This window comes from Pleurodeles waltl, chromosome 12, assembly GCF_031143425.1.
Source record: "Pleurodeles waltl isolate 20211129_DDA chromosome 12, aPleWal1.hap1.20221129, whole genome shotgun sequence".
NCBI classification, from domain to species: domain Eukaryota; kingdom Metazoa; phylum Chordata; class Amphibia; order Caudata; family Salamandridae; genus Pleurodeles; species Pleurodeles waltl.
In genome coordinates, this window is record NC_090451.1 from 508939495 (window position 1) to 508962019 (window position 22525).

Below are 22525 nucleotides of genomic sequence, written 5' to 3' on the forward strand. Positions count from 1 at the left end.
CAGTGCTCATGCACTGGTACCCTCACCTATGGTATAGTGCACCCTGCCTTAGGGCTGTAAGGCCTGCTAGAGGGGTGTCTTACCTATACTGCATAGGCAGTGAGAGGCTGGCATGGCACCCTGAGGGGAGTGCCATGTCGACTTACTCATTTTGTTCTCACTAGCACACACAGGCTTGTAAGCAGTGTGTCTGTGCTGAGTGAGGGGTCTCTAGGGTGGCATAAGACATGCTGCAGCCCTTAGAGACCTTCCTTGGCATCAGGGCCCTTGGTACTAGAAGTACCAGTTACAAGGGACTTATCTGAATGCCAGGGTGTGCCAATTGTGGATACAATGGTACATTTTAGGTGAAGGAACACTGGTGCTGGGGCCTGGTTAGCAGGGTCCCAGCACACTTCTCAGTCAAGTCAGCATCAGTATCAGGCAAAAAGTGGGGGGTAACTGCAACAGGGAGCCATTTCTTTACAGAGCCCATCTACACCCTTGGATTGGCTATTGCTACCAGACCCACCACTATTGATGTTACTAGGGGCACTAGTGGTAGAGGTGGGGTTGTAGTGGTGGGTGGCTTGGTGCTTTTCTTAGGACAGGAGCTGTCTCCTGGCATATGGGCTTTGCTTCTGCAAACATATCACCAAGGCTTTCTATTATGGGAGGAAAAGGAAGAGGTTTTAGACCCACCCAGAGGAATTTTGTGTGCCTGATGAAGACTTTGTTTTTATCATTGTCCCCGCCCTTGTTCTGAGACTTACCTGCTTCCTTTTTCTTGTTGTCACCCCGTATGAGCTTTTCTACTCACCCTAGTTCTGACCTAATTGTCTGCCTTCTTTCCCAGTTCGTGGAGAGAGGTCAGATCTGAATCAACCGAGTACTGGTGCAACTAGTCAGACACACAGTTATTCAAAATATGCTCTCTCAGAATTAGATTATACAAGCCCTCATAATCACTGACTTTGCTGCCGTGTAACTAGCCTTCCAAAGCTTCAACAGAGCAGTCTACAAAATCAACCCAATCCTGGAAGGACTCTTTCTTGGTCTCCCTGAACTTAATTCTAAATTGCTCAGTGGTGAGACTAAATCCATCTCAAAGTGCAGATTTCAGAACAGTATAGTTGTCAGCGTCCTCCTCTCTGACAGTGAGAAGTCTCTCTCTCCCCTTATCAGAGAAGGAGAGCCAGAGAATAGGAGCCCACTGTCTCCTCTGAGGGACCCTTTATACTTTACAGGCCCTCTCTAGAGCAGTGAACTACTTGTAGATGTCATCCCACACCTTGTAGGGGGGGAACAACCTTGTTCAAGTTTCTGGAATCAAAAGATTTCTCCCTGATTCTAGGCTCCCTGAAACTAGAGTTGCTGCCACCATGGGGTGCTAACCCCACCCTTGCCTCTCTCCACTGCCAAGGCCTCCCTATCTCAGCTTGGCTTTACCCAGTCTCAGTTGCCTGAGTTCCCTGTCTAGGGAATCTTCCCCTGAATTTGAACACTAGGTCCCCTCAGATACTGAGGAGATGTGATAGCGGGCAGAGGAGGATCTATTTCTATCCTTGGACACCCTCTCAAAGTGCCCTCTAGGGAAAAAAGTGGACCTACTGGTGTGACCCCCTTTACACTACTAACAATGCTCCTAACAGGACTGTGGGTGTCCCTAAGGTTTCTCTTATCCTCCCTGGGTTCTTCCTGACCCACCTCAATAGCTACATTTTCTTTTTCTAGCACTGGGGGTCAGAGTCTACTTCTTCCTCCTCCTCCCCCTAGCTACCAGCATGTTCCTGGACATCCCTGAGGAGCAGGCCTAGAAGCATAGTCTTGTTGGGATTTCTCCCTTTCTTTAGCTTTCTCTCAGCACACATCTATCGTAGTTCTTGGAAGGTCAGGTTCTCATAGGGAGAATCCATGGCCTGAGAGGTGTGCTCTGCTTGAAGACAAGTCAGCTAGCTACAGTGGTGTAGGATCCCTAACTACTCTCCCAAAAGACATTTGGAGCAAGGGCTATTCCTAGACCCCTAGCTTACCCAAACCCAAGAGACTACATCCCTGATACTAGGGACATTGTGTACCCCTAGCTAGTAAGTGGTCTTTCCAGTGGAAAGTACCCAGTGACAGAGGGTTAAGGCAATTGCAAGTGCTTATCCCACCACTGCACCACCAGTGTAGGAAGCTGGCCTGGTGTGTGGTGGGTACCTAAGGTCCTTACTCCTTATACCAGGTCCAGGTATCCCGTATTAGTGTAGTATAGGCAGTGTATAGAAGCAAGGCTCTCAAGAGGTAGCTGTGGATGAGCAGCCAAGGCTTATCTAGGAGACATGTAAAGCTCATGCAATACCACTGCAGTCACACAGCACTTACACACATGATAGAAAACACTCAGTGTTACAAAAATAAAGACACTTTATTTTAGTGACACAATGCCAAAAGGTACTAGAGAGGCAACCCTCCAATAGGAGACAAGTAACACACTAAGGGCCTCATTATGACCCTGGCGGGCGGCGGAGGCCGCCCGCCAGCATCCCGCCCTCCAAATTACCGCGCCGCGGTCAAAAGACCGCGGCGGGTATTACGAGTTTTCCCCTGGGCTGGCGGGCGGTTCCAGTAAAACCGCCCGCCAGCCCAGGGGAAAACGACCTTCCCACGAGGATGCCGGCTCGTAATCGAGCCGGCGGAGTGGGAAGGTGCGACGGGTGCAGTGGCACCCGTCGCGTATTTCAGTGTCTGCAAGGCAGACACTGAAATACTTTTCGGGGCCCTCTTACGGGGGCCCCTGCCGTGCCCATGCCATTGGCATGGGCACGGCAGGGGCCCCCAGGGGCCCCGCGACCCCCCCTACCGCCATCCTGTTCATGGCGGCTTTCCCGCCATGAACTGGATGGCGGTAGGGGGGGTCAGAATCCTCATGGCTGCGGAGCGCGCTCCACAGCCATGGAGGATTCCAAAGAGCAGCGGAAAGTCAGCGGGAGACCGCTGACTTTCCGCTTCTGACCGCGGCTGAACCGCCGCGGTCAGAATGCTCATTGGAGCACCGCCAGCCTGTTGGCAGTGCTCCCGTGGTCGGTGGCCCTGGCGGCCACCGGCCGCCAGGGTCAGAATGACCCTCTAAATATATACACTAGCTACCAGAAATAGGCATAGAAAGTGATAGAAAACAGTGCAAATGCAATTAGACAGTAGTGACTCTAGGGGGAGCCCAAACCATACACTAAACAAATTGAATGCGAACACAGGACCTCCACCTAGGTAAGTGTAATGTGTAGAGGGAAGCTGGGGATATAGGAAACCCCAAAGGTAAGTACCACAGTGCCCCCTAGCGACCAGGAGGAAAGGAGTAAGTTACTGGATTTTCCACAAAAGGAAGAAAATGCAACACCAAGACAAGACTGCAAAAAACCAGTGGTGGATTCCTGACGAGGAAGACCTGTGGAAGAAGGGGACCAAGTCCAGAAGTCACAGAAGAGTCCAGGAGGAGTAGGAGCTACTACCCACCCGGCTGTGGATGCAGGTGTTGCCCAGCTGTGGATGCAGGAGTTGGTCGACAGGGATGTGAAGAAGGTCAGCACTGCAGCCCTGGAGTCGGTGAAGAGTTCCTGAGAGATGGAGACAACGCCCCACTCTGAAAGAAGAATTGCAGTTGGGTGTTGGTGCAGGAATTCCACCAACAAGACTTGGCAAAGGCAAATATTGCAGTTGGCGGAAAGTGCTGCTGCTGAGGACCAGCAAGGCCCAGGAGGACTCAACCCAGGAGGGGAGTCAGAGGGGACCATCAGTGACACAGAGTCCACAGGAGCAAAGGCAGCACCCACAAGATGGGGACAGAGGAGTTGCAGAAGAGCCCACGCAGCACAACTGGAGAATGTCAGGAGCACTTTCCTCAGGAGCAGTACCCTCCTCAGCCCACCTTCTGGCAGCACCGACTCTGCGACTATATTAGTTATCAGAGGTTCGGAGTGACCAGATGAGGGGAAGGGATTTTGGGAAGGGTACTGCAGGGAGGGAGACCTATGACAATAATAAAGACTATGAAATCAGATGTCATATATTAAAGGGCTTGATATACTTTCAACAGATATGATTGTATGAACCTACTCTCTCCTGTTGGATTTATGATGAATGAATCAGATCTGTAGTTTGTTGGATTACTTTCCAATACAGGGTAATTTAGGATTGTTGAGGGAATTTGGTTTCTGTTCTTATCTTCCCAAGAATATACAGTCTTATATTCAAGTAACTTAAAAGTTCGGAAACTGTATTAACCTTTAAACAAATTATGCAGGATTCCTTAAAATAGCACTTAGGCCCCCATTTCAACATTGGTGGTATTGACCGCCTACTGCCACGGCGACGGCCGCCAACATACTGCCGCTGTGGCTACCAGCCGTCTACCTGTATCATGACCTCTGGCGGTATTCCGCCAGAATGCTGGCGGAACACTGCCGACGGTCATGGCAGCAGACGGCGGTAAGGCGGCGCTGCTGACCGCAGCACCGCCACGCCAGCAAAGCACAGCCGACCGTATCATGACCAATGATACGGCCTGGCGCTGTTTTGCTGGCAGACGCTGCTGCTGACGGCAGCGCCACGGACCGTCCCCAGCTGGAGGACAACCTGCAAGCAGGTAAGTCGGGTTCTCCAACCAGAGAGGGTGGTGGGGGGTTTTGTGCGCATGTTTTGGAATGCGTGCATGCGGGTGTGAGTCGCATTGAATGCATGTGTGAATGAGTGATTGTGAGTGTTGTGTGTTGTGAATGCATGTGTGTGACAAGGTATGTTGGTGTGTGTTGCGGTGTGTGGGTATGTGTGTGTGCATGCATTGGTGGTGGGTATGTGTGTGTGCATGTGTGTATATGGGTGCGCATGTGGGTGTGTATATATGCGGGGGCAGGTGAGGGAGGGGGAGGGTAGCGGAGGGCTCTCGGGAGGTGGAGGTGGGCAGGGGAGACCCCTATCAGTGCCAGGGAAGGAATTCCCTGGCACTGATAGTGCCTACCGCCATGGTTTTCGTGGCGGTATATTTGGCACGAAAACCATGGCAGTAGGCCAGGTCGTAATCCCGAGGGTGGGATTGTGGTGGCCGCCGGGCTGAAGACCCAAGTCTCCAGCACAGCAGCCATTACCACCATGACGGTCGGTGTGTTAAAGTGGCGGATTTGGATGGCGGTAACCGCCATGGTCCAAATCCCTTTTTTTTTATACTGCCGGCCTGTTGCTGATATTACGGCCGCTTTAACACCGACCGCCAGGGTTGTAATGAGAGCCTTAGTCTTTTAAAATACCAGAAGACAAAAATCACCAAAGGAATATTCACCAAAAATTCAAGTACCGGTTGCTTTCAAGCTTGTCCACACCTTGTAATTTCACTTGTGTTCTCTTTCTTCAAAATACATGAGTGTTCTGTGATTATCTGATTAAAGTCTTTCAAAATGCTGTTTTATCACATCTCAAAAATAGTCTGTTTCTGTAAATTAACTTCGACTTGACATTCTTTAAAAAATGCTCATTTATCACATCTCAGAAATATTCTGTTTCTATAAATTAACTTCAGCTTGATAGTATTTCAAAAAGGCTTTTATCACATCTCAGAAATAGTCTGTTTCTATTAATTAACTTCGACTTGACCTTCTTAAAAGGAAAATACTTTTAAGACCCTCAGAAATATTCCATTTCTGTAAGTTAATTTCCACTTAACATCCTTTGCAAAAGCTCTGTTATCACATCTCAAATCAATCTGTTCTATAAATTAACTTCGACTTGACATTTCTACTAGTTTTCACAAAGTAAATTGAGTAAATTGTTTCTTTGGTTTTCACAAAACAATCTCTGTCTATAAGTAAGTACAGCGTTGTAACTTCTGATGCCTCTCACATAAATCACAAAGCTTTCATTGACAATTCCCAAAGGAGGCTTACCATGATTCAGGAGCTTATCAGTCATCACCAGCTGTCAGTCATCACCAGCTGCCAGGAGAGAAACTGAATCACCAGCACAAGTAAGGCAGTTATGCTGGTATTTATAGATGGGCCTCACCTGATTAAGTAATCACCAGTGTATTCTAATTAAGTCAGCATATGGCACTTCTGCTGAAGATAGGAAATACAGGCAATTACTTGCAGGTCAATGTGTGTGCTTTGCAGGATGTAAATAAAGGATATTTTTAAATGACTCCATCATTTCTGGAATATTTACTCTCTTGTTTTGTATTGCAACATTTACCACCACAGGCTGGGTGGATAATCATGACAGAAGGGTCCCACGCCGCAGTAGAATCACACAGAGGGCTGTGCGTCACAGGGAGGAGTTGCTGGGGGCTGGAGCTACACATAGCCTGCAGATCCCTTGGAGGAGATGCAAGCAAGAGTTGGCAGCTACTAGAGATGTGGTGCACAGGGGTACTGTCCTGTGTGGGAAGGCAAGGGCTTACCTCCACCAAAGTTGAACAGCTGGCAGAGAGGACCAAGAGAATTACTCCAGACCACCACCTGTGATGCAGGATCCACGCAGCTCAGGATGAGAGGAGATCCATGCAGCCGGTTGTCGTTGCAGTAGGTACCTGTGGATGCAGGGGAGTGACTCATTCACTCCAAGGGAGATTCCTTCTTCCTTCTTGTGCAGACTGAAGACTTGCCGCCCTCAGAGGCTGCACAGCTGGGGAAAGTTGCAGAAGCTGGAAGGAGCCATGGAAACAATGTTGCAAGCATAGTCTTCGTTGTGGATGCAGATTGTCGGTTCCTGGAGGGTCCAGTCGCAGCTCCAGTGGCTAGAAGTCAAAGGGTTACAGATGAGTCCTGCTGGAATCTTGCAAGCCGAATCTGAGGACCCACCCAAGAGAGAGACCCTAAATAGCCCTAAAAGAGGGATTGGTCATCTAGCCTGGTGACCACCTATCAGGAGGAAGCTCTGACGTCACATGCCTCTCTCTCAGATGCTCCCAGAGGTCCCTGCCAAGCTTGGATTCAAGATGACAGAACCCAGGAACCCTCTGGAGGAGCTCTGGGCACCACCCCTGGGGTGGTGGACAGGGGAGTGGTCACTCCCCTTTCTATTGTCCAATTTTGCACCAGAGCAGGGACTGGAGGTCCCTGAACCAGTGTGGACTGGTTTATGCACAGAGGGCACCCAATGTGCTCTTCAAAGCATACCTGTGGCTTGAGGAGGCTACCCCTCCCAAGCCATGTAACATCTATTTCCAAAGGGAGAGGGTGTTACCCCCTCTCCCAAAGGAAATCCTTTGTTCTGCCTCCCTGGGCTTGAGCTGTTCAAGCAGCAGGAGGGCAGAAACCTTTCTAAGGGGTGGCAGAAGCTTGGGCTGCCTGGAAAACCCTAGAAGGCTGGTAGGAGCAATGCTGGGGGTCCTCTAAGGAGATCCCCAGAGTGCATGGAATCATACTTCCAACAGTATTGGGGTATGATTCTGACATGTTTGATATCAAACATGCCTAGGTTCAGAGTTACCATTATGTAGCTGGACATAGGTAGTGATCTATGTTCAGTACACGCATAAAATAGCGTCCTCGCACTCACACAGTCCATGAAAATGGTACTGGAGTTTGTAGGGGCACCTCTACTAGTGCAGGGGTGCCCTCACACACATGTATTTGCACCCTGCCCTCTGGGCTAGGAGAAGCCTGCCATAGGAGTAACTTTTGTGACCTGGCGCAGTGACCTATGGCAAAGAAGGGTGCATGCACCCTTTCACGCAGGCTGCTGTGGCAGGCCTGCAGAACGCTTTGCATGGGCTCCCCATGGATGGCATAATACATGCTGCAGCCCATCAGAATCCCCTAGTACCCCAATGCCCTTGGTACATATACTTGGGACTTACATGGGGGCACCAGAATGCAAAATGTAGGGTGAAAGTGGTTCAAGCTACCAAGTTAGAATGGAGGGAGCATAATCACTGGGGTCCTGGTGAGCAGGATTCCAGTGAACACAGTCAACCACACTGACAACAGACAGAAAATAGGGGTAACCATGCCAAGAAAGAGGGTACTTTCCCAAAGAGGCTGTCTCTATAAACTTACTTTTTGAGCAATGTATGGCAATATTCCTTTCCTTCCATAGCAACCTAGAAGGAAATGGCATCTGACCATGTTGAGCCCTCCATGGGGTGGCTTCACTTCCCAGTTTTGTTGCAGCCTATCTAGCTGCCTGAGCAGTAACACACTTAAAATTATAAAATGGTAGACAATTTCACAGGCAAGGGACGCCATTTTGTCTGTTATAACCTCACCAAATACTGCATACTGTACTGGCCTTCCAAGAATCAATGAGCAGCAGAAAACAATTCCTTTGCATGGGATGGATGACTCTTAAATGCAGAACTCTGTTTTACACTGTCTTTTTAAGCTTGCTTGGCACATGACAGCAAAGGTAATGATACCCCAGGAATGATCATCATTTAAGACAACCCCAAGATGGAGCGGGACCAGCTTAATTAGGTGTTTAGGAGGTGCCAAGTAATTGGCAAGATATGTCAACCTATGCTGTCATTTACTGTCATTTACTTTGGTGTGCCCCCGTGATTAATTCATCCCGTCTGCCTCTTCTGAAATGCTAGGCACACGTGTCAAATCTCAGGGTTGAATTTCAAGAACGCATCTGTTAACATTCCCCAAGCCTGTAGAAGGATTCTTGGAATGGAGGGACAGGCGTGTTGGTGGAAATCGGTGTGTGCACATGCATCGCAGCGACCCTCAAAGAGTTGTCCTGCCTCTCTTGAAGCCACACTGCATTGTGAATCAATGTACCCCGTGACAAGAAGTGCCACATTTAAAATGGATTCTACACGATGCCGACAATCTTTTCTGGACGGAAATGGTGAGCCTGCAGATGTGCTTAGTATGTTCAGTCTGAAATTGCAACTGTCAACCAGCCCTCAATACACCCTTTCTTGCCATGGCTCCCAATGTGTAATTGTTCCTGCGGTCCAGATGTAGTCAAGTAATTTTCATTCACAAGACTAACGAGGCCTACTTACAAAAGCAAAGTAATAATTTGTATTGCACAAGTGTGGATTAAAATTCACAATTGTCATTGCAAACCTCAATACACACATTACAAATGATTGTGTTGCTGGGAGAAGACCTGTGCCCCTTCTGTGTATGGCAGCTGCTGACAGTGGGTTCAGACAAGATTTCAGTAGGTTGCTGTAGGCGCTCCCTGGTGTTTGTTTTGAAGTGAGCTACATTTTGGGCATTGTGACTTTTTCCTGTCCTCACTGCACCCATGGATTAAAGCGAGCCTGGCTGATGAGGGGTGATACTGGACTGGAAATGAAGCACAACCCTGAGGAAGGTCTTAATGATTGTTGAACGTTCTAGAAAGGAATGATCCTAGTTTAACGTAATGCGTGCAGTTTTGGAGGAAGAAGTAAATCCACACCAGAGGCGTAGTGCCAATGCATGCTGAGGTTGTAGTCCATTTATAAATATATTCTGGTCGATGGTGTTGAAGGCGGCAAATAGGTCAGGTACTATCAGTGCACACAGGAGACCTTGGTCGCAGGCTGATATGAGTTTCCTTCATATATGAAAGAGAGTAGATTCAGTTTTTAATTTCGGCCTGATTAGAAGTTACTGAGGATGCCGTTGGACTGCAGGTACAGGGAGTTGACTTTTTTTGCTCCCTTTTTTTTCTTAGGCCGAGCGTACAAGCGCTCTGGCCTCTTGTAATGTATCTATGGGCTTTTAACCAGTGGTGGTCGGCAGTTTTAGGAGGGAGGGGGGTGGGCGGAAAGCACACTCACACTCATTCTTTCACACACACAAGCACGCACGCACATCCAGTAACAACACTCATCAATATTCAAACATGCACCACGCACCAAACATTCATTTAAAAAGATCACACACACACACTTACCTTCAGCCTCGGACGTCCCAGGTGGGTTGGGACTGCTGCCTTCCCTAACGTCAGCCAATGAGGGAAGGCAGCAGTCCCAACTTCGTCACAGAGCGGGATGGGGTCAGTGAGACTGCTGACCCCACCCCACTCTGTGACAAGGTGTCACTGATTGACACTCGCCCTGGGCGCTTCAGGGCTTAAACCTGAAGCGCCCAGGTCGAAGTCAATGGGTGACGCTTCCCTTGTCACCCAGGGGAGGGCCTCGAGGCACCTTTGTTGAGCCGCCAGGAGCTGTGACCTCTTCAGCCCAACAAAGTTCAGCTCATGCAGCCAGGAGTCTGCGCAAATTGCGTATGTCTGCTCCTGGCTGCCTGACCTGAACACGAAGAGTGTCTGTCAGGCTGACCTTTGTTCACCCTGACGGCACTCTTCATGAGGGGCAAAAGGTGGGGGTGTGTTGCCCCATTGCCCTAAAGGACGGGCCGATCCTGCTTTTAACCACACCCATCGCTATCACTTGTTCATGGGCTTGCCTTTCAAAAATACTTTGCTATCTTTGGTAAATGCTTTACGTTTGTCCCTCCTTGTGGCAGTTTTGTTACCTCCTTGGCCATCGACCCTGTTACATGGATAATTGCACTTTTGCCGATACGTTTGACTGCAAGTGAACTTCTTTTTCCTTTTGTGTCTCTCCTTTGCACTCGCGCTCACACTCATGGCGGCTGTGGCACTTTGAATCGGCTTGCCTATGTCAACTGTTTTACTTTTCATTTTCAATTTATGTGGCAAGAAAGGTCTGGCTAGGAATTTACAACACTAATAGCTCTAACTCGAGCAAATGTGAGGCCCATCGGATTGCAAATGCGTGTTCCGTTTGCTGTTTCTCTTGCCATGTTGGTTAACAGCCTCACTCCAAGGTGAGAGTCTAGAATTACTTTCGCTGCTGTCCTTTGCTTTTGGTGACATTGCCCAGTTTCACATGCATCATCCCTGTCGCAATTTCCATCATCATTGAGGCATGTCTGGCCAACCCCATATCTGTATATTCCCTTATTAACCTTGTGGGTATTGTGTGTGTACTCCAGGATGAACGTTCTTTTCTGGTTGGTTTCCAATGTGCTTAATGCATTTCTTTTGATTTCGCAGGAACTCATTACCTTCGCGGGGTGAACAACGCCCGACAGCCATGGCACACCTCAGATGGTCGCAGGCAGTACGGACTGAAGCCTGCTAACCCGACGGAGGAAGGCCTCGCCAGCCTGCACAGCGTACTGTTCCGCAAGAACCCCTTCCTGTGGCGCGCGGCGCTGCTCTACTACACGGTTTACCGGGCTGCACAATTGCCTTTCTCCATGCTCTTCCGAGACTTGCAACAGTTCGTCTCCGACCCCAAGGTGCGCTGGGAGTACTGCGTACGGGCCAAAAGAGGACAGACGGACACTGCACAGCCAGGTAAGCAAACAACTGCTGGATGTAGGTTGTTAGGTGAATTATGCGCCCTATCTGTTGCTTGTTCATTCACTCATTGTTGACGAGGAAGAGGTAGGCATTGAATGAGTGTCAGTTTAGAGAGGTCCCTCTTTGGTATGAGGTTCAAGGTATTGCTTCAGAAGTTGCGGTATCCCAGTTGCTATTCATACTAAGGTTGGAACTAGTCTCAAAGTCGCCTTCAGTCTCTTATTCTTCAATGTCTGCATATAGGACGTTCTGCTCGTAGTATAGTTAAATGCTGCCTCTTTTCGCTTGGGTAGCTGGGGATATACATAGCCATAAATATGTTAACTTTTACAAACATTTCATTAGAAAGCAAACAAGGGACGTAAATGCTAGAATTATTCCGAAACACTGCTAATTACTCTGAGTACATCCAGTACCATACCATTTTTAACTCCTATGTCATCAGAGACCGACATTTGCAAATCAGCCTTTGACATTAGTCAAAAGTTTACAGTGGAGCTCGAACGGTGATGTTCCATCCCCTGTGGGAACAGGACAAACAACCCCAGGCGTGTTTCTGCCTTATTGGCCCTGGTCAGTGAAGTTCTCTTTGAATCTTAGCCCGCAGCAAGCTTAGGAGCCCATTTGATCCCATTGCTTTCTAGCTCTTCTGTGTAGTTATCGATCAGTAGCAACTGAATGCAAATCAGTCTCAGATGCACTAGACGATGGGCAGTTCAGCTATTAACTTTCTAATGGGAATAGCAGTGATGCTGGTCAAACGAGGTGTGACTTTTTAGTTTGGACTGGACTCTCTTTTGTGACAAGAAGTAAAAAAAAACAAAAAAAACTGTACAGCCATTCTCTGCCTTTTGGCTGGTTTTGCGCTATACAAATACCTCATGCATATATACTTACTAATAGTTTAATGCACCTAAAGTTATTACCAATTGTTCAGATAAATTATATCGGACACATCTTCCTGCAGCCTTGTCTCCTAATGTATACTACTTCTAGGCTTCAGACTGGTTAAGAAACCTTTTTTACCCAGTAATTACTGTCCGACTTTTCGAGGTAGTTCCGTGCTTCTCCAGCCACAGCACCTCCTCTGAGCATAACATCACTGGATGACCCTGTTACAGAGATTATTGCATGATCTGCCATATACCTTAGTGTCGGCGCATTACTTTTTAGGGTCGAGCCTGCGTCGCATGCGCTTGTGCATGTGTATCGCTAGCGAGACGCTTTAGGTATTAGAAAAGGGCTCGGAGCCCCGTCAACATTACGTCAGTGTCTTTCATTGGCAAGTTGGCTTGCCTGTTAGAATCCGCTTCTTTTGATTGGTGGAAGGCACGCATACGTCATGCCTTTTCCGTGGTTAGCCCTCCTCGAGCGCAGCGACCAAGTACGGAAAACATGCGAGGCTCGCTGTGGTTGTGGACTACTTTTTCTCTGTTTTCGTAGCGCGATCTCGCTGGCCAGAAGTTGAGCGCTTTGTTAATCGCACTTTTGCCGGTTACATTAATAAACGCACTTTGTGTGAACTGTACAGCGCGATCGCACTGTTTTTTCTTTAAATGCAGGAAAAATCCGGTTGGGCGTTTACAACAGCTGTAACTCCGACAAATGCGAGACCCTAGTGAATTGCAAATGCTTGTTTTCTTTTGCCTCTCCACATCATGCTCATAGCGGTATGTTGTTTCTTCTGGCATCTCACTGTTTCTTTGCGGTGTCTGCACCCAAGGAAGGCTTCAAGCTGGATGGGATTCTTTTTTATTTATTTATATAGGACGAACTCAACCAGCCAAATTAAGAGCTTTCCGTGAGCACTGGTTAAGTTTGCAGCTCCATTCCTAAATTCTTCCCAAATTTAGCAGTTGGAAAATATACAAACTGGTGCCTTTTAAATAGCACAAAAACACAAGGGAAACTCTGACTGCAGCTTTCCCCATCACAGCGGGAGAGCCAATACTACAATACTCACTGCAATTGGGAAACTCCCCCATAATGCTTTGCAGGACATTCCTTTTACAACACATTTTTTCCTTTAACTCAGCCTCTGGTGGTCCCAGGGACCACCACCAAAATGTTCAACGTGACATGCTCGTTCTGTTAAGCTCATCTTCTGGGTCCCCACACTCGGTTGGGGGACCTCAAAATCATAACCTCTCTCATCATTCAGTGTCTTTTTGCTCTCTCATGGTTGGAGCTTTTGCTTTATAGCTGTGAGTAGGCGGCGTTCTAAAGGCCTTGTTTTTGATCATATTCTAGTAGGCCTGCTAGGACTGAAAATTTATAATGCACTCTGCCTTCTAGGGGCTGAATATATGGGTACACTGCAACGCTCTCTACCCTTGTCTTTTTATTTGGTTTGCCCTCTAAGGGCTGTCTATACGGTTACATGACCATGTTTCTTCCAAATACTGTTTTTATTGTGGTGCTCTCTAGGGTATCTTCTGACCATTACAGTCGAATGCCAACTGTATAAAGGAATACACAAACACAGTTTAACATGCTGCATGGCTAAATACTTATAAGGTCCCAAAGGCAAAACCTATTGGCTATGCCAATGCTTATTTGCCAAGCTTTACAGGGATACTTTTAAGCGGACTCCCTTTCCTAAAGGTAAATCACCTTCCAGGGAACAATTTGGGACATTTTCATAAGAGGTCTTCCAACAAAAAGTACCACAGGAAGGAGACGTCTTACACTTCCTCAAGGAAGTGGTCCTGTTCCCAGGACCATTCAGAGTCTCAACACTGTTCCTTGAGTTCAGACACTTCCTCAACAGTTGGCAATTCCCCCCCCCACAGCCCTTAGTAGTATGAGACCAACCATAGTTTCCCAGTTCCTTGACTGACACCAAGCAGGTCGAAGACTTCCTACTAGTGAAGATGGTTCCTTTCAGAAATACTCCTGAACCATCTGGGCTATTTCCCCAAACTGTGGGGGTCTGATTTTAAGGGCTTTATGCCTCTGTCTGCTCTTATCCGCTGCCTCCATAGGCTTTGCCCTGGGGCCTATGAAGAAGTTGAAACTGGCCAGGTCACTGTACCCCATCCGCTTGTGCCCATCTTCCGTTCTGATTTTGAATCCCACAGAGCTGACTCCCGGACTGGCTAAGGAGTCGATAGGGGAAGTATCACCCATATGACAAAGGAGCCGGTTAAGATTAATTTTAAGGATGAACCCTGTTGTAAATGCTCTCCTGTGGCCCTAAGGTTCTTCTGCGTGTAGATTTTCGGTTCACATTTAGATGCCTTGGTGATGTAGGAAGAGAAGAATGTTTAAACAGAAGATGATGACTCCAAAGATGATCATCGCCTGCCATCTTCCAATACTGACACTGGCATAAACTTGAAATCTACGAAATGCCCCTGGCTTATATACTTCACTAGAAAGGGGCAGTTCCTACACCTTTTGCCCTTCTTCGAACAAGGTTTCATCTAATACAACAGTCTTTCGGATGGTGGTGATGCCTTGGAATTGACTTGGTCGTCTGCGGAAGTGAAGTCTAACATTCTGACAGTAATCTTGCAATTTTCGATAACTTTTCTGGAGCCCTTGCTTTTATTTAATGAGGCTTTCCCAGACACTATAATGGCTACATGAGAGAAAACCTTTTTTGGCCTGCAGTCCAGTCCTATCACCAGACATCATAGGACTGCTCGGGATAAGGATATGTCTGATTGATTGGGGCAGCGAGATATTAGAATACTCATGAGGTCTCGTGGGATTTGGTGGCCATCTTGGATCTCGCAGAATCTTGGTACACATGCGAGATCTCACAACCATCTTGGGTGCAGCTCAGCCCATTTTTCATTGATATTCAGTGAAAAGGATAACGAAGGGGCAGCAAGGTGGCAGATAGCACACATTTGAAGATTCCAGAACTCAGAAAAGGCTATTCAAGGTGATAATTCTCTGCAACGAGATGTGTAATGGACACATTGAGTATTCTGATTCAAGGGCAAGGCATGTTTATATGTACAAATGAGCTAAAAAGGCAGAGGCTAGTTTAATGGAGCACTTAATTTTAAAAAGCGAAAGAAAGCTTATATTTTAACTCTGGATTTTCCAGGGCTTAAACTGTGACTTAAGTCCTGGCAGTTTTAGGCTTATCAAACACTTAATTTTAACTTGAGAAACTTGTCATGAGCGTAAGGAGACTAGGTTTTATTTAAAGTGACAGTGCTCAGATTAAATCAGGATTCTAAAGAATCTCTGGATTATTTCATGCTCAAGAAACTTGACACGTGGCAGGAAAAAAAAATACTCAATGTCAGAAGAAAAGATATTGTAAATACAAGGAAACTAGAATCCCTGTATGCACTGAAAATCATATTAGAATAAGACAATTCACGATTCGGAGAAGAACTTGTTTAGAGTCGTCACAATTATGTGTTTGTTTTGCATATTCAATTCCAGTTTAAGGCATCTTCCTCCGATAATTCCTTTCATATCCTTTCCAGCAACTGCTGGGTAAACATATTGACAAGCTCATCTCAGCCACTGTTCAACTCAGCTTCCTACCAGATAGGTTGTGCTCAAATAGTACACCTGAGTGATTCCCGTGTGCATATTGATCCTACACGGACAGAAATAATTTTACTACTCCCTGGTAACCCTTCCTTAACCCCATCTCTCCACATTTTGAGGTGGTTTGCATCTGAGTTTATCTCACAGCTGCTGCACCAAATTGAAGAGAACAAAAAGTTACATTCTGCTACCATGTAAATTTCTCCGCTCTAGCAGATTGATTAGCCCACAAATTCCTCACTCCTGGGCAGAATGGACGCGCTCATATCCCTGTTGACCTTCACTTGTAAAGCTTTAGAAAATGTACAACTATATGAATCTGCATTTCGAACTGAGAATGCAGCATACAAGCAAGTTTAGAGCATTTGCATGCACGACTAACTGCTTTGTCGGCACAGACTGGATCAGAAGGAATTTAGGAATCCACCCTACATTAAGTCCTTTCAGTTTTTTACATCTCCTGCTGTGTGAGTGGCATCATCTGCCTCGGAAATTGGAGAAACTCCAAATACATTAGTATTGAGATTAACACCAGCTCTGTCACCTCCAGAATGTTTTGCAGGTCCCAAGAATTAATCAACTAAATTCAACTACATTTTTTTGTTGACCATTGTCTTTTCCAGATGCTTAGACCCAGGTGGCCTTTTTGATCTCTTATTTAACCCCTTCACTGCCAGGCCTTTGCCCCCTCAATGCTAGACCTTTTTGTGGCTATTTGGGGCAGTTCGCTTTTAGGCACTCATAACTTTCTGTCCACATAAGCTACCCATGCCAAAATTGCGACCTTTTTTCCAACATCCCAGGGATTCTAGAGGTACCCAGAGTTTGTGGGTTCCCCTTGAGGAGACCAACAAATAAGCCAAAATGCAACGAAAACTTTGTTTTAAAAAAAATATGGGAAAAAAAGGGCCGCAGAAGGTGGCTTGTGTTTTTTTCTCTGAAAATGGCATCAACAAAGGGTTTGAGCGCTAAAATCACCAGCTTTCAGGAACAGGCAGATTTGAATCAGAAAACCAAATTTTTCAGCTCAATTTTGGCATTGTACTGGGACATACCCCATTTTTAGTATTTTTGTGTGCTTTTAACCTCCTTCCAGTTAGTGACAGAAATGGGTGTGAAACTAATGCTAACATTTCTGAAAAGTAGATAAATTTCTGAATTCAGCAAGGGATCATTTGTGTAGATCCTACAAGGTTTTCCTACAGAAAATAACAGCTGAAATAAAAATAAATTGAAATTGAGCTGAAAAAAACAGCCATTTTTCTCCATGGTTTCATAGGTTTACTCTGTAACTTGTTCCTGCGATGTCAGATGTTCGAAAGCAATATACCGTTAGGTCTGCTGGACTCTTCTGGTTGCGGGGATATATAGGGCTTGTAGTTTCATCAAGAACTGTAGGTACCCAGAGCCAATAAAGGAGCTGCACCTTCCAGTGGGTTTTCATTGCATACTGGGTATGCAGCAATTAATTTGGTGAAATATAAAGAATGAAAAATAGGTATCAAGGAAACCTTTGTATTTTCAAAATGGGCACTAGATAAGGTGTTAAGAAGCAGTGGTTATTTGCACATCTCTGAATTCCGGGATGCCCATACTAGCATGTGAATTACAGGGCATTTCTCAAATAGACGTCTTTTTTTACAAACTGTCTTACATTTGGAAGGAAAAAATGTAGAGAAATACAAGGAGCAATAACACTTGTTCTGCTATTCTGTATTCCCCCAAGTCTCCCGTTAAAAATGGTACCTCAATTGCGTAGGTATGCCTAATGCCCGCAACAGGAAACGCAACATGGACACAACACATTTTTACATTGAAATCTTGTGTGTTTTTTTGGAAAGTGCCTAGCTGTGGATTTTGGCCTCTAGCTCAGCCGGCACCTAGGAAAACCTAGCAAACCTGTGCATTTTTTAAAAGTAGATACCTAGGGGAATCAAAAATGGGGTGACTTGTAGGGCTTTCACCAGGTTCTGTTACCCAGAATCCTTTGCAAACCTCAAAATTTGCTTAAAAAAACACTTTTTCCACACATTTCGGTGACAAAGTTTCGGAATCTGAGAGGAGCCACAAATTTCCGTCCACCAAGCGTTCCCCCAAGTCTCCTGATAAGAATGGTACCTCACTTGTGTAGGCAGGCCTAGTGCCCCAACAGGAAATGCCCCAAAACACAACGTGGACACATCACATTTTCCCAAAGGAAACTGACCTGTTTTTTGCAAAGTGCCTAGCTGTGGATTTCGGGCTCTAGCTCAGCCGGCACCTAGAAAAACCTAGCAAACCTGGACATTTCTGAAAACTAGACATCTATGGGAACCCATGATGGGGTAACATGTGGTGCTCCCGCCAGATTCTATTATCCAGAATCCTTCGCAAACTTCAAAATGTAGCAAAAATACCCACTTTTTCCTCACATTTTGGTGCTGCTCAGTTCTGGAATGTGAGGGAAGCCACAAACTTCCGTCTACCCAGCATTCCCCCAGGTCTCCGGATAAAAATGGTACCTCACTTGTGTGGGAAGGCCTAGTGCTCGCGAAATGAAATGCCCCAAAACACTATGGGGGTAATTCTAAGCTTGGCGGGCGGCGGTAGCCGCCCGTCAAGCGGGAACTGCCAGAAGACCGTACCGCGGTCAAAAGACTGCGGCGGTCATTCTGGGTTTCCCACTGGGCTGGCGGGCGACCGCCGAAAGTCCGCCCGCCAGCCCAGCGGGAAACACCCTTCCCACGAGGACGCCGGCTCAGAATGGAGCCGGCGGAGTGGGAAGGTGCGACGGGTGCAGTTGCACCCGTCGCGAATTTCAGTGTCTGCAAAGCAGACACTGAAATTCTTCGTGGGGCCCTCTTACGGGGGCCCCTGCAGTGCCCATGCCATTGGCATGGACACTGCAGGGGCCCCCAGGGGCCCCGCGGCACCCCCTACCGCCATCCTGTTCCTGGCGGGAGACCCGCCAGGAACAGGATGGCGGTAGGGGGTGTCAGTATCCCCATGGCGGCGGAGCGCGCTCCGCCGCCATGGAGGATTCTCAAGGGCAGCGGGAAGTCGGCGGTACACCGCCGACTTTCCGTTTCTGGCCGCGGCTGAACCGCCGCGGTCAGAATGCCCATCAAAATGATCAAATACAAAACTACCTGTCCCGGTAAAAATTATACCTCACTTGTGTAGTTGGTCCAAGTGCCTATGACAGGGAAGAGCAAAAAACATGTTGAAAATGAGGGGGAACCAAAGCGGGTCCAAAAGGGCAGTTTGGAAAAAAACATTTTTAGGTTGACAAGTGGGGCAGAATTTTTATCGGTATAGATGCGACAATGCTGGGTGGTAGGAATTTTGTGGATTCCTGCAGATTGCAGAAGGTTCCGTCACAAAAATGTGTGAAAAATGTGTGATTTCCAGTAAAGTTGGGGGTTTGCAGGGCATTGTGGGTAAGAAAATGGTACGGGGTGCATGTGAAGCGCATCACTCTGGACTCACCGAGATGTGTAGTTTTCAGATGTGTTTGGGTCTCAGAGATTTTTCTACATGTCAGCGTCCCAAAGTCCAAAAGGTGCAGCCCTCACCATTCCAAGTGGGACGATTTTGAGAGTTAGACAAGGTCTCATGGCCCAAATGTAAAACCAAAACCCAAAATAATCAAATGTCCTCTTGTTGCCACTCAGGTAAGACCTTTTTGTGTGCCCGGGGAGAGCTGAAAGACTGTTACCCCCTTCAGTTGGGGTGGGGGCATGCCCATACTGGTTGGTAGCCACCACCCCACTATTTTTTTTTTTTATTCCCTGGCATCTAGTAAGCTTTTTGCCCCCTGAGGGGATTAAATCGGGGTTAATTGTCCCATCTGCCCTCCATTGGGCAGAACAACTTTGTCCCCATTTATTTGGGGTGGGGGTATGGCCATAGCCCTATCTCTTTAAAAAAAAAAAAAAAAAACTTCCCTGGTGTGCTTGGGGGAGGCGGGGGGGCATATGGACCTTACAAAAATAGGCTGATCTGCCCCCATGGGGGCAGATATGGCCTGTAATAAATTTGCCCCCGCCCCTCCCAGGGGAGTGACCCTTGCCTAAGGGGGGCACTCCCCTTTTTTGAAATTGTCGCAAAAAAAAAATCCCTGGTGTGTAGTGGTTTCTTCCCCCTTGGGGGCAGACTGGCCTAATAAAAATATGGCTATCTGCCCCCAAGGGGAGCTACCCTTGCCTTAGGGGTTGTTCCCTTTATAAATGTAAACAACGAAAAAGAAATCCCTGATGTCTAGTGGCTTCAGCCGAATTAATATAGGCTGACCTGACTTGGGGGGGAAGGGGGTTCAGAAAAAGGCTAATACAAAAATTGCCACCTGGGGAGCGACCCTCGCCTAAGGGGTCGCTCCCCTTATTAATGTAAAGAAAAAAAATCCCTGGTGTCTAGTGGCTTCTGTCCCCCCCCTCCCCTCCGCCCCCCCAGGGGCAGATGGGCCTAATTAATATAGGCCGATCTGCCCCCGGGGGGGGGGAAGAAAAGGCGTAATAAAATAATTGCCTCCCAGGGAGCGATCCTTGCTTTGCGATTGTGCTGCAGGGATGCTCAGAGACATGAAAAGCAAAGGAAAAGCCTTTCCTTCCCTTTTTATGCCTCTCTGCCTCCCCTGCCTCCCGTACTGAGGAGAAACTAATCTGTTTCTCCTCGGTTCGCGGTGGAAGCATGTGAGGCGACCTCGGATGAGGTCAGCACGCTACTGCACGCTGACGTCATCAGACATCACTTGGGGGGGGGTGGGGTGTAAGGGGAAGCGATTCCCCTTTCAGCCCTGCAGATGGGAGGGGGTGGGACGCCCTTGGGAGGGGGAAGCGCTAGCGCTTCCTCCGAGGGCCTGGTGCAAGATGTAATGGTTACGTCCTGGGCACCCGAGCAGTGCTGCCCAGGACGTAACTGTACGTCCAGGGCACTGAAGCGGTTAACAGGTGATGCCACCCTGGGCAATTCCATTTGTTCAGCTAATGACCCGATCGTATACAACTGGAAAACATATTTAGCTTTGATAAATGATCCATCATACAGTCTGTAGGTAAGGACTTAATGGATTTGAAGCAGGGTAATTGCATTATTTGAACATATGTGTATGTTTTAAATCTTTATTTTTAGTTTTATCATCAACATTACAGGAGAGCTGGAAGTATACTTTAGAGCTTGGTGCATTCGGTTCAGAGAAACAAAACATTGCCCAAACAAGTCAATGACACTTTCCAAAGCCCCAGGCACAGAACCCCCTGTGTTTGTATATAGAATTATTACCAGCCAACGTTTAACCTGTGAGTTCACCTCAGTATCTGCCCCAGCACTCATCACGTCATCAGCACTCCCCATCTGAGGAGTCGATAGCAGCATCTAGATGTATGAACACGTCACAAAGCTCTTTCCAAACAGTAATATCCTTCACCAATTTATTATCCCACCTGCTTAGCCTTGTATATTTCTCGTTGGATAAGGACCATTCTAGTACATCCCTGCAGCATCTGTTAAAGTCGTGATCCTTTTGCCCCATCCATGTTATAGCAATACTGCGTCTGGCCAGGACTAGAGTCAAGTGTAAAAATGTGTACGCCATTTTCCAATATCCTAATATATTTAACCCACTTTACACGACTGGTAGTGGAATCCTGATAGCCAGAGAAAAAAAGAACCTCAGTCTTTTATAATGACCTCTGAAATGACTTGAAGGACACCCTATTACATATTGAACCACAACCCCAAACATGCACTGCTTTGATTCACTTAGTTTTATAATTAGATTATAGGCTTGAAGAAAGAAAAGAGGAGCATTGATCCAGTGAGTTACGCTTTTTTCATACCCAAGACTGATTGTAAAAGTGAAGCAGAGCCTATACAGATAGGAAGTATTAACAGTCCACTGATGAAACATGAGGCGGATTGACATTAGAAAGCTACTTTGTACTTTTCCTGCTGCAAAACAGGTCATTCCACAAAGAATTGTCCCACAAAATCAAAAGTTACTTTAATTGGAACCACAACACAATGCAGTAGATGGAGGGACTGATCTGGGTGATCTCTTTCCCTTCTCCCTACGCAGCATACTTTGGCCAACACATTACAGACTGTGATGGCACATTTGAGAATGCCTGCTCTGTTGTGCTTTCTCCATAAGTCTTTAAAAGCTGATGATGTTAGATTGGGGGGCATGGCTTAGAGCCGATGTAGACAGACGTCTCTACAAGAGCTCCAACAGCCTGGGGCCTTACCTGTATTAATCCTCTACCCACAATGCGGTTTGGGGGGCCTACCCCACAGTGAAAGGTGCAAGAGTGAGGCAGGGGCCCCTGCTGTATCAGGAGAGCCTACATCGCTGAGTGCGGCTGGCGACTGGCATGAGAGCCTGCGGCAGAGCAGGTGTTCCACCATGGCAGTGTCCTGCTGGAGTCGTGTGTGGAAAGGCCGTGGTGCCTGAAGGGGGAGAGAGTGGCTCACCCCCCTCTTGACCCATCCCCTCCCCACCCCCGGCCGAGCAGGGAGATGTTAGAGAGCTACTGACCCACGGTGGGAATTTTGGTGGCAGGAGGAGCTTGAATGACCGCAGCGGAGCAGCTCACACCTGGGGTGCCTGAGGGCGTTGAACGAGCCCATGAATACAACCAGCCCTACCTGAGGACTGGCATGACAGCGAAAGGCGCTTACGCCTGGAAATTCCGGCAGACTGTGGCAAACCGGGTGCCCTTGGGGACTGTGCCCTGCAAGG

General features: G+C 47.4%; 1 protein-coding gene across 3 annotated transcripts in view; it reads left to right on the top strand.

The window, feature by feature from the left end:
* MATCAP1 (microtubule associated tyrosine carboxypeptidase 1) overlaps nt 1-22525 on the top strand; it is a 275124-nt gene that overhangs the window by 163480 nt on the left and 89119 nt on the right. For all 3 annotated transcript variants that reach the window (XM_069217307.1, XM_069217308.1, XM_069217306.1), the window contains exon 5: nt 10978-11283. In XM_069217307.1, the coding sequence (XP_069073408.1) occupies nt 10978-11283 (306 nt within the window). The remainder of the gene's footprint in view (nt 1-10977; nt 11284-22525) is intronic.